Raw genomic sequence first — 18516 nt, 5'->3', positions numbered from 1 at the left:
ACGTAGTCATGCAGGCATATATATTGTGTGTTTAAATGTAGATACATATATACCTTTTGAAACTTCACTTTTTAGAATATGTGCTGTGACCAAAACCTGGGGACTCATTCAGCAGACAGGAATGAAAAGCAAATGGGAACTGGAAGTCTGTAATTTCTAGACCACCCTCAATTCATTGATTCAACAGACAGAGACCGTGAGGTGTGCAAAACAGTGCGCAAGGAGCTGCAGTATTAGAGAAGAAATTCTCTTAACCATAATAGCACCATGCTAATTATGATAGAGATATGACACATCACATATATATTGATACATGACACATAAATACAGCAAGCCTGAAAGGTAAGTATGGAACTGGTCTGGAATTCTACTTTTTCTGATTACAAAAATAATACACGCTCCATGCAAAATAAAGGAACACTTGCAGAACAGAAAGCAAAGCAAGATTACAACTTTAATCCCACCATCCAAAAAGACGTACTGTTCATATCTTTTTTCTTTTAAGTTTGTATTGATATATTTGAGAGAGAGAGAGAGAGAGAGAGAGTGGGAGCACGAGCTGGGGAGGGAGGGGCAGAGGGAGAGGGAGAAGCAGACTCCCCGCTGAGCAGGGAGCCCGACTTGGGACTAGATCCCAGGACCCAGGGATCATGACCTGAGCCAAAGGCAGGCGCTTCACCAACTGAGCAGGCGCCCCCATACTGTTCATAGTCTATATACACACATACACTATAAAAATACACACCCCGTCACACCCATCTCCGGGGCATGTTTCCTTTGAACATAATGACATTTATTCAGCGCTTGCTATGTTCCAGGCCCGGCTGTGCGTGCTTTATTGTGGTATTTTACTGGATCCCTGCAACAGCCTGCTGAGGTCAGAACTATCATCTCCATTTTACAGATGAGGAAACTGAGGCCACAGAGGGAATTCAGTAACTACATTCACACATATCACATGTGTTCTATTGGACAAAAATCCGATTATGCTCTTCCACGAACTAAACTTTTCTCCACGTCTATAGTGCATATAGACGTCATTTTAACAACTGCATGGATTTCTGGTGTATGGGTGTCCCTTTGGGCAATCCCTTACTTTTGCACATCGAGGGTGTTTAAATGTGGGGGTGGGTTGTTGGTTTTGTTGTTATGAACAACTCTGCCAGGCCTACTGCGGCTGGGTACCCTTATCTCCATTTTACAAAGGGGCACAAGGAAGTTCCACCAAGGCAAATCGGGTGCCCAGGGCAATACAGATGGTCCGGGTACTCGCTGGCTGCTGCCGGCGCTCTGGCTAGTATCCACGAGCTCCCTTCACTCCTCTGCCAGCTCCTTAAGGCATTTACACTCCAATGGGCAGGAGAGGTTGTCAACCGTAGTTCTGGGGCAAAATGAAATCAATTCTCCCTAAAGCTAGAGAACTAGTGTGGTAGGATGAAAACATGCCCCCCTTCCCCCAAGATCTAACCCCCATTCTCAACCCTGGAACCTGCAAACGTTACCTTTATGGCAAAAAGTTCCTTACACAAATCAAGGGTCTCGAGGTGAGGAGATCATTCCAGATTACTGGGTTGGGCCCCAAATGCCATCACAAATGACCTTATAGGAAAGAGGCAGAGGGAGATCTGACACAAGTGAAGAGAAGGCAATGTGCTCACAGAGGCAGAGCCTGGAGTGACGGAGCCACGAGCCAAGGAACGCTGACAGCCCCCAGAGCTGGGAGAGGCAAGGCACGGATCCTTCCCTAAATTCTCCGGATGGATGGGTGGCCCAGGGATACCGATTTCGGGCTTCTGGCCTTCAGAATTACAAGAAAATAAATGTGTTGTTTGAAGCCACCCCGTTTGTGGTAACTTGTTACAGCAGCCCCCTGGAAATCAATACAACTGGTAGCAGGGGATAAGCCTGCAGAAGGAGCAATGCGCTCCAAATGGGGGGTGGGGTGGGAGAGATGGCCATTTGACCTAAACCCTGCAGGACAGATCAGATTCCTTTGAGCAGGGAAGGGGCTGGAAGGGCATTCCAGGAAGAGGAATCAGCATGTGCAAAGGCACTGGAGGGGAAAGAGGGGGCAAGTGTGCTTGGAGAGCCGCAGTGGCCCAGTGTGGCCAATGTCCAGACCATGGGAAGGGATGGGGCGGGAGAAGAGAACTGAAGGGTGGGCAGGCCTTACTGGTGGACAGGAAGGGGCGTGAAGTCCCCACCAGGAAATCCGGGTGCTTGCTTAGACCAATGCAGAGCCAATGCAGGTAGAGGTAGTATTTTTCTGGGTTTGAGGATTCTGTTCTTTCCCCTCATTCTCCTGAGAAGCAGCAGCATGGCAGTGGCTTTCTAGCTATTTCAAGACAAGAACTGTGTTGAACGTAGGGACAAAATCCTGCATACATGGTTCCTCCAGGGAGGGAGCAAGAAACATGACGATGGGATGGACTTCCTCAGTTCCATCTGGTGTCAACGGGGAGGATGCTCCTGCCCTCCCCGGGAAACCCACTCCGAAACGTACCAAATAATGGCCCCAACAGAGCAAAATCCTCCATTAAAGTAAGCCACGGGAACTTTGTCATGCTTGTTGGAAGGTCTACTAAGCCAAAAGCCACTCTTTCCCAACTAAACCCAGCAGAAAAAAACAAAGTGACGTAAACTGGGCTCTGTATCTGTAATTATATCATTTCTTTCTTTTTTTTTAAATTATCTCATTTCCTAAACTCTTCATTCTTATTCCATAATTCTGCAGCTAGAACCTCCACTTCTTTTAGTTGGAACTAAATCTAAAGCCAGGCCAGTTTAGGGGACAACCTTGCCAGATGTGTAGCTCCACGACATTTCCTTGGCATCCAGGCCACTGGATTTCCAGAAAAGGCACCAGGCCATCACTAGCTCAGGCTTCTGGAATTTTCCATCCTTGGCTAAAGAAAAGGTTAAAAAAAATAAACATGGCTCTGTCCCCTGGAGAACACTTTGTGGCCAAACGCTGAGGAGAGGGGGAAGGAAGAGGTAAGAAAAAGAGGAGAAAGGGAGAGTGGGAGCGTGCCCACCTCAGAAGGAAGCTCCCCAGAGCATGGCGGAAGGGAGCAGCGAAGGGCTGGCTATGGGAGACCTCTGGTGCTGGGGCTGGACCAGGGAGCCAGATACACAGATTTTCGCAGAAGGTGGCAGTGCAGAGAGGTGAAGGCCACCACCAGCAGCACTTGAGGAAAATCACAGGGAGGGGAGAACAGTTAGAGGGTAGCAGAAGGTGGGAAGGGGCAGAAAGCAATGTGGAAGGGAGAGGACTTAGTCGAGTAAGAGAAAGTCAGGCCCAGAGGCGGCCAGTCTCAGAGAAAATCTCAAGGGCTCAGAGGGGCAACCGCCATTGCTACCATTCCCGTCTAGGAGGGTTTGCTGCCTTGAGAAACGTGGGTCTCGCCCAGGGGTGGGCTGTCACTGCTTTTCCACCTGAGGACAGAGGAAGTGAGGGCAGGCTCACCAGGCTCACCAGGCCCTCTCCCCCTGGCTCCCAAAAGAAAGCTGGCCTCTACACGTCTCTGGCGCTCACAAGTCTCCGACTTCCATCTACGTCGGAGACCTGCACCCCAGTATCCAATCCACCACATTCCTTCACTCACTCGTGGGGGTCCTGAATGATGCCAGTTGACAGTATACACAGCCTCCATCCCCTGAAAGAAAGTCTACTCACCCCTGTGGGCCCCGAGAAAACCGTTCCATTTACCTAGTACAATTTCTAAAGGGTTTGAGGCTCTTCCTATCTGAATCTAAAAATAGACTGCTATGCTCATTAAATATAGTTCATATTTTAATCTCTGGTCTCCTGGTCTATTACAATGGAAAAAAAAAAACCCTCCCTTCAGTCTGAACTTTTTTGTATCCTTTAGTTTCCTCAGATTAAGTCCTTGTCTTGCCTTCCCCCATGCCCTCTCCACCTTGCTCTCCGTAGATTTAATCCTCCAACAAGAAATCAGTGGAAATAGATTCTCTGCTTCGGTTCAAGCAACCATTCTAAAAGCATTTCCCTTCAGATTTTGGCACGCACTGAAGGAAAGTATCTATCTTTTCTCTCAGCTAAGGCAGTCACCGTCCACAGCTCAGCACAGCCCCCACCCCCAGCTCCCTCTCCAACAACACACTTGGTTTCTAGTTCCTTCTGGTATATACCACAGTCCCACACGTTCCAGAGTTCTAAGGCATCGACTCTGTCACGAAGCTCATTGATCGAACGCACACTACCCATAAGCCATGAAGTTCAGAGGAGGGCCAGTAAAAAAGGAAAAAGCCCTGAAACAGAAAGCAGTAAATCAGAAAAACAATACGAAATAAAACAGAATAAAATAAAATAAGCCAGGCTGAAGGGAAAGAGCCTATCATTTGGAGGAAACACTGATTTCTACAGAAGACTTAAACAGGACTCCAGTTAACAAGTCTTCCATCTTTTATAGATTAGCATAGATTGGTAGTACACACATACATTAGAAACCATTTTTAAGCTAATTCCACTGAGAACATCTGAATGTTTTCAGTGAGATGGCTGATAAGGAGAACTGGAACTGTTTTCCTACGGAGGGGGGAAGAAAGGAAAAATGTAGCTGGAGAAAGTAAAGATGGTTAATGCAGCTTTTGTCCCTGTAGATTTTGTAAACAAAATCTGGGGGAGGGGGGTTCCCTAACCTTTTACACAATTTTCAGTGTACTACAGCCGGGTTAGTTAGCCGAAGGGCCTGAGGAAAGCTAGGCCGGGCCTCAGAGAAATATAGTCATGACCAATTAGAATCGATGTAAAAATAGAAAATGCAATCCACATCTATGATAGAGCTTCCTTCACAGCAGTAAAGCTCTCTGCCTCCAGCTCATCAGGGATATTACCCTTGCCAGGGTGAGGAGGGCCGGTGCCCATGTGATCAGCCAGTGAGTGAGTTGTTGTGGTGTGTCTCTAAGATGGCAGCGACCGGATTGGGCTAAGAGAGGAAGTTTCAATTTATCTCTCAGTTGAAATCATCATGAAACCAGAAGGAGATCAGAGAGATTTTCCACTCCCTCTCGCTGGTTCTCCAATCGCGTGTTTTAGAAACCCATTTCTGGAAAAGGGTCCTGCAGTTACCTTGGAAATGCAGGCAGGCCATGCCTGGTCTATCTTGACCTTCAAGATGAGTGAAGTGTCTCTCACATAGCACATGTGAGAGGTGTCTTGGGGCTAGTCAACTGAAGAGTTGTGATGTGAAACCATCTTTTTCTCTTTTAAACACACACACACTGGCGCACGCACGAGTGCATACACACACACACACACACACACACACACACACACACACACCTCACTACTCTTTTCTCTAGCTGGGGGTGGAAAATTCCATAGGCCTAAGCTGGCTAAGTGCCTGCTAAGTGTCTGGCCAGCTTGTATACTGAAACACCTCAAGTCTGAGAGCAGTGCCCACTTACAAGAACTCCAGACTGAGGGAGTTTTGTGTGGGAAAAATTTTTTTAATTATGAAGAATTTAAGAAAACATCCAAACTGAAATTGCAGACTGCAGACCTGTATGGCTTTCTTTCAGCCAAAATTCTCAAAAGGGATTGTGCTTCCTCATTTGAAATCTGTGAAGACTTCCATACCTGGCTAGCAGTTTATCAGTCCATCGGATCCCTGGTCCTCCTCCGCCATGTCAAGCATCTGTGTAGAGAACCCAGCCCCGGGATCTCACCATTTATCAACCTCCAGCAATGCCTGTGTGGTAGGAAGAATGGTTTCCCACAGAGGTCTGACATCTTAATCCCTGGAACCCGTGTCTATGTTACTTTATGTGGCAAACGGGACTCTGCAGATGTGATTAAAGATTTTGAGTTAGGGAAATTATCTGGGCTTCTCCAGGAGGGATCGGTGTAATCATAAGGGCACTTCTAAGTGAAGGAGGGAGTAGGAATCAGAGAAAGGGGTGTGATGACAGGAGCAGTGTCAGAGTGACATGATGTAAAAAAGACTTGACCAGCCATTTTTGGCTGGAAGATGGAGGAAGGGGCCGTGAGCCAAAGAATGCAGGCAGCCTCTAGAAGCTGGAAAAGGCAAGGTAATGGATTCTTCCCTAGAGCCTCTGGAGGAAGTGAGGTCCTGCTGACTGACTCCTTGGCGTTAGCCTAGTGAAACCCATTTTGGACTTCTGACCTCCAGACTGTGAGAATAAATTCACGTTTTGAGACACTAAATTTGTGGCTGTTTGTCACAGCAGTCATAGCAAATGAAAAAGGCCACGTGTCTAGTCCAACCCTCAGCAGGGCCACTGGCTGGGCCTCCTCATCATGGGCACTCGGCCTCCCCTGAATTCTCTACGCAGACGCTCACCCCTTCAGCCCACTAATCCCACTGTGCTGAGCTCAAGCTTGGGTTTTGTGTGTGTGTATTTTTAAAAGATTTTATTTATTCATGAAAGAGAGAGAGAGCACGAGCAGGGGGAGGGGCAGAGGGAGAAGCAGATGTCCCACTGAGCAGGGAGCCCAACGTGGGGCTTGATCCCAGGACCCTGGGATCATGACCTGAGCTGAAGGTAGATGCTTAACCAACTGAGCCACCCAGGTGCCCCAAGCTCAAGCTGTTTTATGGTCCCAGTGAGGGTAGGGCAGCCCTCCTCAGAACGAGCAAGAAGACCAGAACTTAACTTCTAGAGGAACTATGCAATTGGCTGGAAAGCCAAGGCAGGGGGGTTAGATACAGGGGATGGGGTAAAACAAGGACACCATGACTGGGACAGTGACATAAGGGGACAAGGAAGAAAATAAAACCTAGTGATCAGAAATGAATTTTAGATACAGGGCAGATCCAGCGGCCTATAGGACTTTGAGGCCCAGGACCTGAGCTTTGGATTCAGAGCCTCTGATGTCACCTTCTTCGGCCCAGGCTAGTCTCTGAGCCCGGGACGGTGCTGAGCCAGCAGTGAACATCAGAGTACCTCCAGAGACAGGGGGATGGAGGGAGGGAGGGAGGGAAGGAGGGAGGCAGGGAGAGAGAGCCGGGCTTCCATTGCAGAGCTGAAGTGAGGAGCCTTACAGACTCCTCTTCTGGCTCTGCCGGTGAGCATTCTGCCCGAATGCTCCTTTGCAAGGGGCGGACAGGAGCACAACTCCTCCACAGACAGTCATGGCGGCCCCCCAGTAGTGGAGAAGCACCTCTCCCCTGGGGTCAGGTTAGCCAGAAGAACCTTCTTGGCTCTACAAGCGACAGAGCACGATGGAAACCCTCTGCTGGACAGAGGGAGAGCTACTGGCCCCTAGGAGCTTTTAAATAATGATGTTGTTCAAGTTTTTGCAACAGCTGATTCAGTGGCCTCCCGGATGGAACTTATTTCTTGGTGGGAAGTTAGGCACCTCACAGATGGTATTCCCTCCTTCGGGTGTCTAGGAAACCATTTACTGAAGCATGAGGAACTTGGTACCCTAGCAAAATAAACTGGTTATGCCCACAGGACTCTTCTTCGCACACCGTGAGTACCGACACCGGGTCTTGCGAGGCGCAAAGATGGCGGTTTCTCAAGCGGGAAAACTAAGGTACTAACATCAAAGGCCTGGAGAGACATATAGGTGTTGTTTTGGGGGCAGCACTAACCCGCAGCAAAAAAAAAAATCATAAAAACAGTTCCATGAATATGATCCCAGGTACCTCTGCAGAGCCAGTGTTCTGGAGATTTTTTTTCCATATAGTTATTCAAATTGCCAAGAAAGGAAGAACGGCCAATTGCAAACAGTTCTCAAAATCCTCAGGCTTACTTGGGCAAGGAAAAATCTATACGGATCCTGCCCACATTTCTCAGTATCAAGCCCATCCCTCTTTTTTTGTTTTTTTGTTTTTGATTTTTGTTTTTGTTTTTGTCCTCACCTCCTACTTTCCCACTTCCGAGACCTAAGCTCGCCCAGAAATAAACACGGTTTCCCAAGGAGGAGGAGACCATCACCAAAACCACACGAAAAGAGCTTCCTCCGCCTGATTTCTTGGGGAGTCTAGGCCAGAAGCTAGGAGACAAGACGCCTGGAGCTTATTACCTGTTCTGCGATTTGGTAAAGACAGACGGCCTACAGCCTGTGTCTCTCCTTCCCCGTTTCCACACAACAGGGGTGGGAACAACGTGGTGCGTGTTCAGTAGTGACCTGTGACAACATGCCAGGTCATAGGTCGAACAACATTTTTAACCCTTCGTAAGCCTGGGGCTATAAAAATACAAGGTCTCGTCGTCTAAAAAACATTGCCACCAAACGCATTCCCCAGCCTCGTGACACACTTCCCCGCAACACTTCACATAAAGATGTTCTGTCTTGGAGGCTTGGAAGAACACTTGACTTCTTAGTTAAGTCTCACCCGGTAAAACAGTCCAGTCATGACGGAAAGCAACATGATGGGCAAGCGGCTTCTTCAGTATCAGAATAGCCTCGAACATTTCTCAGCAGCTTGAAACATACACGATCCAACCTAAGCTGTCAAGAACTACAAAAATACAACTTCCTGGGAATGAGAAACTCAATGGGCAATGAAAATAAGGTGGAGAACAACTGCAGGAAATCATTAATAGCAAATTCAGGCCTGATTGGGTGAGGTCGTGTGCGGACAATGCCATATTTTCCATCGTATCGACTATACTGGAAACCTGTACACACTCTTCCTAATAGAACTTATCCTGCTACCACAAAACCGGAATAGCTCAATATAAAGCACACTCACCTCTCAGGAGACATTGAGGCTTGAAGAGTTTCCCACTAAAATACATGTTTCCAAAATAGATCTTTAAAAAGGCACTTGAATTTGAATTTCAATATTCACTTTAAAAAAAAAGGTGAAGATTAATGAGTGAAAGTGATGTCAAGAAAGTTTTGAGAGGGAAAGGAAAGAGCACTGGAGTTCTATTTTTCCATACAGAGCTCGGTTCTCCTCTAACCCCTCCTTTTGCGTGAACGGCTCTGAACAGACCGTTGTAAAGGTCAGCGCTTTTGCCAAAGGCCTCGCACACGAGTTCCCCAGACCAGAGGGCCTCCTCCACAGGCACGGCCCCAGTGTTCCTCCCTCCTAGAGGACCAGCCTTCCCACTCACTCATCCATCAGACTACTTTGAAGGCAAGAATTGCCAGAGATCCAGAGCCCAAGCTCACACCTGCCAGTGTATTCTTCTAGGAAGGGTAGGAGTCTTGGCTGCCCATGTAGCTCCCATTTTGGGGCGTGATTTGGAGCGAGGAGCTAAAAAGGCCAGCGGGTGTGCTTCCCTTCTGCCAGTTTACTTGCGTCTGGTGACCTGTGATACGTACCCAAAAGACTGCTTGCCCACCAGAAAGCCTGGGAATATTCAAGAGAGCCAACAACACTTGGCAGAGCCACGTGTCAAGGCCCGTGTTAAGTGCTTCGCAAGCCACGACTCCTTTAAGCCTCTCCACAAGCCCACAGGAGGGGTTATCAAGACACAAGAAGGTTAAATTACTGACCAAAGGTCAACCAGTAAGCGGTGAGCTGAACTCTGAACCTGGGCCGTGTCCTTCCAGATCCCACTCTGTCATCACGCTGCTCTCACAGGCCCAAGCTTCCAACCTAGGGAGCTCGAGGAGACTTGCCCCAGTGACTGCTCTGAGCCTCCGGCGTGAGGCCCTGCAAGAATCAAAAAGGCATCTGGCTCTAGGTGGCTATAAGGCAACAGGCCAACGTGACCCACGAGCCCCCCTGCACTCCTGCCAAAAGCTAAAGGAAACCAAGAGATCGAAATCCCGAAGAGATGTGGATCATAAAATTACTGTTGGGTTTACAGAAAAGGGGAAACAGCTCATGCTCCTTCTCCCTCCCGTGGTTTCTGGCCTTCCTTTCTGTGTTAAAAACAACAACAACAACAAGAATTCTTCAACGTGCCCTACTAATGATTCTGTAAAGGAACACCCAGGCAGGTAAATGACTCCTTTGAACGGAATTCCCACAAACAAGCAAGGGGGGGGGGTTCCTCTGAGGTGGAGTACTAAGGATTTGGGAAGGTAGCAAGCCCTTCTTCCAGTCCATGGAGGTCAAGTAAAGGAATGCCAAGGTGAGTTACACATGTACACTGTAGACGAATCTGAGTGTTAGACATCACCATTTACGTTCCCCGATCTCATTTAAAAAAAAAAAAAAGGCCTCTGTAGTCAAATAAATGTGGGAGATGCCATAGAACAGTGTGCGTTAGCAAAGGCCTAGTTAACACTGTTGAACCCGTAAAGGACCGACCTCTTGAAAAACGCTAAGGATCACAAAANAAGAAAAAAAAAAAAAAAAAAAAAAAAAAAGAAGAAGAAGAAGAAGATGGGGCGGGCAAGGCAGAGAGGGTGTCACTAACTGAACACACAGAAGGCAGACTCCCGCCACCGGCTGTCTTCTCCTCTTGGGTTATTTGCATACATCTAATCTCCCTTCCTGACCTGTGAGTCCCTTCAGGGCAGGAAACTTCCTATGCAGCCCCTCTTCTCTGCAGCTCAGACCCCCGGAGGGGGAGCTGCCCAGGGGGTGACCTAACTTCCCATCTCTGTTCTAACTGGAAGTCTGGGGCTGGCCTCCAGACCATTCCCCCACGCCCTGCCTCCCACTTCCCTAATCACCCCCAAAGGTGCAAACCTCTTTAATCAGCTAATCTTGCCTACAATCTCATCTCAGCCCTCCCCCCTCCTTCCTCCCCTTCCTGATCCCATTTGGAACACTTCTCTGCCCTCGAGAACCCTAGTCTTGGGGCACCTGGCTGGCTCAGTTGATAGAGCATGTGACTCTGGATGTCCGGATTGTGAGTTCAAGCCCCACGTTGGGCTTAGAGTTTACTTAAAAATAAATATTAAAAAAAAAGGAACCCTAGCCTCTAGCCTCTTGCCAGAACACAACACTACATGCTCAGCCATTCCCTAGAATGTTCTCGCCACATTAAGCCTGACTTAACTGAAACCTGGTTTTGTCCTGACAGCCCTCTCGGGATGAGACTGCTCATTTTCTTTTCCTTTCCCCTATCACCAAACTCGTTTTGCCTCCGATTCGCCCAGACTCAGAAACCTCAGCGCCATCTTGACTCCACCTCCTCGCCTCTTTTCCTCCCACTTCTTCCTGCCCCCTTCTCCTCCCCCTTCAAGAATCCCCAAATCCTGCTGATTCTATCATAGAAACACTTCTTACATCCTCCCCCTTATCTCTATTCTTACTGCCTCAGGTAAGCCTTTCTTATCTCTGTCTCCAGAACTATGTAACTATATTTTCACTAGTGACCTGGCCTCCAGTCACCCAACACCTTGTCCATCCTACATACTGCTGCCAGTGTATTTTCTGCTGAGTGCCTGCTGCATTCCAGGCACTGTGTGAGACACTGGGCATAGAGATGAACGCACAGCCCCTGACTTCTTGCTAATATCTAGAAAGGGCAAGAAACATTTCCCCCTCCCCCATCTGTGATTGACCCTTCTAGAACACCTTTGTTTCACCAGCTCTCTCTCTCTTTTTTAAAACCTTTATGAATTACTTATACATCAGACAATTTCCATACACTACATCCTTTAATCTTAAGAATGGCACACAAGGTAGGTACTATTTATCCCCATTTCACAGATGAGGAAAATAAGATCTGGTTACTTGCTTCGGTTCACAAGGCAAGCAGGTGACCAAGGCCAGGTTCAAGCCCAGGTCTGACTCTCGAGACCGGGCTCTTGCCTCCCACATTTTAAGTAGGACACTGAAATTTTGGAAAAGAGCCCAAACAGGATGACCATGATGGTGAAGAATTTTGAAACCAAGTCATGTGAGAAATAGAGGAAAGAAATGAAGTCTCTTTGGCATTTGTGAAAAATGACACAGTGTTGGGGCGCCTGGGTGGCTCAGTCAGTTAAGCGTCTGACGTTTGATCTCAGCCCAGGTCCTGATCTCAGGGTTGGGGGATCGAGCCCGTGTTGGGCTCATGCTGGGCATGGAACCTGCTTGAGATGCTCCCTCTCCCTCTCCGTCTGCCCCTCCCCCCCTCTAAAAAAAAATGACATGGTGCATGTCTCCAAATATTTGAAGGGTTGTCATGTGAAAGAGGAAGCAAACATATTGTGTGTGGCTCCGAACAGCAGAGCTAGGCCTGGCGGTGGCAGAAGTTAACGCAGTAAATTTCAGCTCAAGAGCCTTTTCAAGCATACCCCTCCTAACAGGCAGGGCGTGTTTAAGGAGAAGCTAAATCATCATTTGTCAGGGGTATATGTAGGGGGCATGCCTGCCTGGAGAGGGCCAGTGGCCTAGATCAGCGTTTCTGGGCACCTCAGAATCACCTTGGGTAGTTCGTAAAAATACGGATGCCTGGCCCCACCCCAGACTTATCGAAACAGAGTCTTGGGGTTGAGACCGTTATTGCAAGAATTACAAACCAGGAAATAGGCCTGTAAGAAGGTTCGCTCAAATCCCCCAAAGAAGAAATACAAATGGCTAAATCAACAATATGAGAAACTGGTCAAGAGAAACCGAAGAAATGCAAATTTGGACAGCACTGTACTACCTACCACCTATCAGACTGCAAAGACTACAAAATATTAATAACCATGCTGGCATGAGAGAGGGGAGCTGAACATGTGCGGATTCTGATGAAATAGTAAATGCCAACAACTTTCTGCACAGCAGTTGGACAGTATGTTTCAGGGGACTTTTTTTTTCTTTTAATTAATTCATTTATTTATTTTTAAATTCCAGTAGAATTAACATCCAGCATTATATTTCAGATACACAGCACAGTGATTCAACAATTCTATACATTACTCAGTGCTTATCACAATAAGTACACTCGGGATCCCCTTCACTGATTTCACCCCCCACCCCCGTCTCCTCTCTGGTAACCACCAGTTCGCTCTCGGTGGGCTTTTTAATACTAAAAATGTGTCTAATGTTGGAGCAAGCAACTCCATTGCTGGAAATTTCCCCTAAAGGGACAATCTAGCAAGTTCGGAAAGGCCTGCTCCAAGATGTTCATCCGTTAATGTTTACACCAGTGCTGTCCAAGAGAACTTTCTGCAATGATGGGAATGTTCTCTGGCAGAGCTGTCCTATGTGGTAGCCACAAAGCCACATGTGACTACTACACATTTGAACTGTGGCAGGTGCAAAGGAGCCAATTTTTAAAGTTAATGTAAACGTAAATGGCCACGGGCGTCTAGCAGCTACTGTACTGTACGACTCCCGTCTCTAACACCACAAAACTAGAAACTATCCAACCATCACACAATAAAGTATGACGACCTACCGTACACTCGTAGGGGAATTTTGGGCCATCATTAAACACGATTATGTAGATTTATATTGACGGAAGTGAAGAAACAAATGTTCATAAGATATTAACAAGCGAAAAAATATACTCACATAGAGATGAAAGAGTCTTCACCTATACGCATTAGAATTTGAACAGTCTCTCTGCGTAAATGAGATGATTATTCTCGTCTGGTTTTCTAACTTTTCTACAACAAGGATGAATTTACTATGTAACAAAGGAATAAACGCTTAAAAAGGGCTTACCACTGATTAGACTAGGAAAAGGATTCAATCCAGGGATCTCCTGCACGTTTGTCTTAGAAAACAAATTCTGCTATTTGGTGCTTCAGAGAGGGTTCCCAGCAAACTCTGCAATGGGCTTTTGGACAGATCCTTCAGGGGTAGCTTGCCCCGGGGCCCCCAACCTGGAGAAGCCCAGGGGAGCAGGGAGCCTACCTCCTGTTTAGGTGCCAACACTTGGGGTAACTGTCCCCCAGCTCAGTTCAGCCCGAGCCTAGCTAGGTCTGAGCACTGGAAACACTTGGTCAAGAAGCCCAATGCAACCGGATTTATTCCACAGTGTTAAGTTGTTTGGTCCTATATTAAGGTACTTTCCACAAATTCCCCCTGGGAAGAGGGGGCAGGACAGCATATTGGTTTTCAGGCCTTCCCTGAATGCGAACCCAACACGCATTCCAAGCAAAGGTAGTTATGTGCGGTGGGTTGGGGGAGTCAACAGCTGTGGCCACGCTTCAGCCATTCTTGGCTTTTGGAGAGTTTTTCTCTGTACGGGAGTTATTAGATGACATCCAGCCTGTGCCAGCCAGGGAAATACCCTGCCTCAAGGGGCTAAAGCCCGGAATATCTAGCAACTCTTTCCAGATCCTTCCGCACACAAGCAATTGAGGGTAAGTTCTGTAGCAGCAGACGAACAGCATTTAAACACCTACCAGGCGACTTTCCCAGGCTGACACAATGACTCCCCTGAAGGGCAGTTACAACTCTAGAGGTTTACCCAAATGACTTTGTGTCCCCCCCACCCTGGCACAAATAGCTAGAGCCTAAATTGCAACAAAAACACCTGCATTTTCAATGTGTGTATATGTAAACACTTCTCTCTTAATCACATACACTCTCAGGTTATAATATTCCTCCCCAAACCCCTCCTGGGAAATCCCTGCCAATGGTTAATTCTATAATTATCCCTTTCCCTCGGTTAAAACTGACCTTCATATAAATGCCAAACTTAAAGAAAAATGCAGCCACCAATCTCTTTCCCTGCCTGCTTCATTATTTAGTGAATAGAGTGGTGGAAGTACTAATAAGTGAATGAAAGTGTGACTACATGCCTACATGCTTTATACAGCCCAGGCCCTCTGAGTTTTTCAAACAGCGAGCAAAACTGAATGATGTTAGCACCGTGCCAACAAGGGTATAATTGGAAAAAAAATAATAAAATTAAAAATTTAAAAAAATCCAAAAAAACAAGACAAAACCCCATCTAAACAGGAGCTACTGTGTATTTGCTGTGTATTTGTTCAGTCTGGAGGGTTTTCCAAGTTCTAGCAAGAGAGACACGGGAGGAAAGTGTGACCTGCTGTGGGAATGGCTCCCTCGTGAGATCCTACGAATACAGGCAGAACTCCTTTTTATCACACTTCGCTTTTTTGTGCTTTGCTGCTAACTGCGTGTTTTACAAATTGAAGATTTGTTGCAAACTGCATAGGGCAAGTCTCTTGGCACCGTCTTTCCAAAAACATCTGCTCCCTTCATATCTGTGTCATTTTGGTTACTCCTTGCAATAGTTCAGACCTTTTCATTGTTACTGCCTTTGCTTCAGTGATCTGTGATGACCACCCACTGAAAGCTCAGATGATGGGTCGCACTTTTTTTTTTAGCACGTTGGTATTTTTTTCATGACGGTATCTACGCTGTTTGTGAGACGCGACGCTATTGCACACTCAACAAGACTCCAGTAGAGTGTGAACGTAACTTTTCTATGCACCGGGAAACCAAATATTGCATTTGCCTCGCTTTATGGCGGTGGTCACTCGCCTGCGCTGGTCTGGAACCGAACCCACGGCACCTCTGAGGCACTCCTGTGTGTGACTCCATATTGAAGCCCTAAAGTGAGAGTAAATCTGACTTCAGCTGTCCCTAAGAAACACTTCGGGGCTTACATCAGAAAAGAATCCCAAGTTATGGTGGCAGCTGCAACAGGGTCCACTTGCGTTCCAGCCACCCGTGGCTTTACTAACTTCGGTGACTGGCTCTTTGTGTCAGAAAAGCAGGAGCCAAGAAAGAGCCGCTTAGGGGAATGCACCCCATGTAAGGCTGCTTCCTTATTTCTTCATTGACTGAACTGCTTGCAAACAGCACTGGCCAAGGTGCTGTGAATAATCTCAGATTGAGCCGTCTGCCTCATCTAGGTGACAAACACATACAAAGACCCAACCCCGGGCTGGAACTAATAAAAACAAATGAAGAAAATGGCACCCACATTCACATATAACCACAGGGCACCTACCATTGCGTCTCGAATGTAGTAGAAAGGCTCAATAGCTATTCACTGGTTTGGATTCCTAGAATCTGTCCCTGCCCCCCCCCAACTCCTAAAATCTCAATGTAGATCACATACCAGAGAAGTAAATAAAAATCAGTACTCCACCTTGCTTGGTAAACATCTGTGCCCTCAGTCCCAAGTAAACCAGGCTGGCAGCAGCTCCCAGAAAAATCTGCTCCCACGAAGAGTTCTGCCGGCTTTGCCACAGAGCCAACGGTAAGGGGCAGCCACACCTGTGCTACACAAAATTCTTTTACAAACCTCAAAGCCTGGGGCGCCTGCGTGGCTCAGCCTGTTAGGCGCCTGACTCTTGATTTCTGCTCAGGTGGCGATTTCAGTGTCGTGGAATCGAGCCCCGAGCCCCGCGTGGAGCGGCACTCAGTGGGGAATGGAGATTTTTCTCTCTCCCTCTGCCCCTCCCTGCCATTATCTCTCTCAAATAAATAGACAAATCTTTAAAAAAAAAAAAAAAGAAAAAGAAAAGCCTGGGCAAGAATGCCAATATTAACGTTTTGCTGCTGAGGGTGGCAGGTCGAATGCTGGTCAAATCCCAGTGGAGGTTTGCCGAGGCCCTCTTCTCTTGAGACCATCTGTCCCCATCACAGGCTCTCTTCGCACCCAGCAGCGGAGGGCCAGCCATCCCTGCTCAAGCAAGGTTTTTTTCTTCCGGAATTTAGGAAAGCGTTTCCCGTACTAGGCAGATTGAATCACTTGTCAGCAATCACCCAAGAGAGCCCCGGTATAGATGCCCTGCACACGGCTCGCCTTCCTCTCTCAACTGGCTGTGATGACAGTCGAGGTTCCAATCTGACCCTAACAGGAACTCATTCTAAAATCAGTGAGACACACAATAAGCCAAGTCCATTAAAACAACATTAAAGGTCTGGGTTTAGATCTGCTAAACAGCAGGATTAAACTTTCAAGGGTCCAGCCACGATAGAGAGATTTCTTGAAAGTCACTTGGCTTTGCACAGTTGTAGCTATTAGGGATCAGATCTTTATCTCAAAGGTACATATTTTACCTTTGATCCTCCTCCAGAGCTCCCACTAACGTCAACTTTCTCCACTGTTGAGCTCAAGCCCCTGGCCTCCCTTTAATGTTGGCTTTATCGCAGATTCTACAAGATCAACAGAAAAATTACAAGGAAAAGCTGTGAAGTTGCCTTCCAATGGTAAGTTGTTCGAACAAAAAGAGCCCACACTTAAATGGTGAGATTTAAACGCAGCAGACGAGACACCGTAAGGTAGAGGGAAAGGAGACACGAGAACGAAGAACAACAACAAAAACCCAAAGTAACAAAACAAACACTAATTAACCAGTCTGATGGCTTATTTAGGGTTTGCTCTCTAGTCCAGGAAATTGGCAACAAGCGTCTTGAAAACAGAAGGGACGAGCGCCCGTTAGCACCCGTTCGCTCTCCTTCTGAGCCAGAAAATCCGGAGGAGGCTGAGGGTGCAATGGAGAGTTCCCAGGGGGTCAACACGCTTTCAAATCACCATCCCCCAGCCCAGCCGCCTCGGAGGCACCCCGGGCCGTGAGCCGTGGGGCTCTGACCCCCACCCAGGTCATCCAACCCTGGACTGGCACACACCATCATCCCCCAAACACGGCCCCATCTCCTCGCCTCTGGAGCTCTCCCGGGTCCCAGGGGACACCCTCGCCCTGCGGCGGCCGACCCCGCGCGCACTCGCCCGGGAGCCCCGTTGTTTGCAATTCCCTCCCTCCGCGGCAGCAGCAGCACCCCTTCGCCACCCATCACCACCCTCTCCCTAGTAGCGGGAGGAAGTCGCTCTGCTTCCTCTGTTCTCACCGCCCGCCCGAGCTTGGGAGCCCGGGGCTTTTTGGGTGGGGTTCTTTTTTTGTGTACACAATGTGTGTGTGTGTGTGTGTGTGTGCGCGCGCGCGCGAGTGTGTGTGTGTGTGTGTGTGCAAAACGCTCATCGCATCCTTCCGCCGCGGCTGCCTCAGGTGCCCGCGGGAGGGAATCAGGATCTCGTCGCGCCCCGGACCCCGGCTCTTTGTGCGGGCTCTAGGGCAGAGCGAGGTCCGCTCCCCAGCTCACCCCCCCCCGCCCCGGGCCCCGGCTCCGAGCGCCCGCCTGCAGCGCAGCCGGCCGAGCCCCCCGAACGCCCGTCGGCGTCCCGCCGGGCGCACGCCTCGGCGGCCGCCGCGCTATCACCGGGTACCTGGGACTCGGACCCCGGCCGGCGGCGGCCGGTGCGCAAACTTACTGAAGCGGAGAAAGAGAGCGCGGGGCGCCGCAGGCGGCCGCCGGCGGCGCCGTTCCAGTCCCCGTCCCCGCGCGCGGAAAGCCAGCCCGTCGCTCTCGCCCGGAGCGCGTCCCCCGAGGCGCCCGGTGTCCGGCCACTCACCAGCACCACGGAGCCCCGTACGGCCTCCGACACGCTCTGCCGGAGCTCCGCCGCCGTGCCGGGCTTGCTGAGCCGCTTGGTGAATTTGCGCACTTCGGCCATGGCAGCGGCGGGCAGGTCGCGGCGGGCGCACTCACTGCCCCGGGCCGGGGCGGCCACGGCCGCGGCTGCTCCCTCTGTTTACCCGCCGGCCGACCGGCCACATCGCAGCTCGGCGGCGGCGCGGCTCCCGCGGCTCCTCCCTCCCGGCCGCGGCTCCTCCCTCGTTCCCTCCTTCCCTCCGCGGCTCGCCCGCGCGCTCCCCGTCCTGCCCCACGGCTGGGCCGCTCCCTCCCCTGGAGAGCCCGGGCTCGGCTC

General features: G+C 49.0%; 1 protein-coding gene across 4 annotated transcripts in view; it reads right to left on the bottom strand.

Annotated features, from left to right (window-relative positions):
- The window catches only part of DOCK11 (dedicator of cytokinesis 11), a 186565-nt gene extending 168055 nt beyond the window's left edge, over positions 1-18510 (bottom strand). For 2 of the 4 annotated variants that reach the window (XM_034649105.1, XM_034649106.1), the window contains exon 1: positions 18160-18508. In XM_034649105.1, coding sequence (XP_034504996.1) covers positions 18160-18261 — 102 coding nt within the window. In that variant the 5' untranslated portion in view covers positions 18262-18508. Of the gene's footprint in view, positions 1-16808; positions 16905-18159 lie in introns of all 4 variants that reach the window. The other 2 variants (XM_034649107.1, XM_034649108.1) reach the window with 2 other exon arrangements.
- Between the last annotated feature and the right edge of the window lie 6 nt (positions 18511-18516).

Source organism: Ailuropoda melanoleuca, chromosome X (assembly GCF_002007445.2).
Source record: "Ailuropoda melanoleuca isolate Jingjing chromosome X, ASM200744v2, whole genome shotgun sequence".
NCBI lineage: Eukaryota > Metazoa > Chordata > Mammalia > Carnivora > Ursidae > Ailuropoda > Ailuropoda melanoleuca.
The sequence above is the reverse complement of the archived record's forward strand: the minus strand, read 5'-3'. Positions and strand labels throughout refer to the sequence as shown.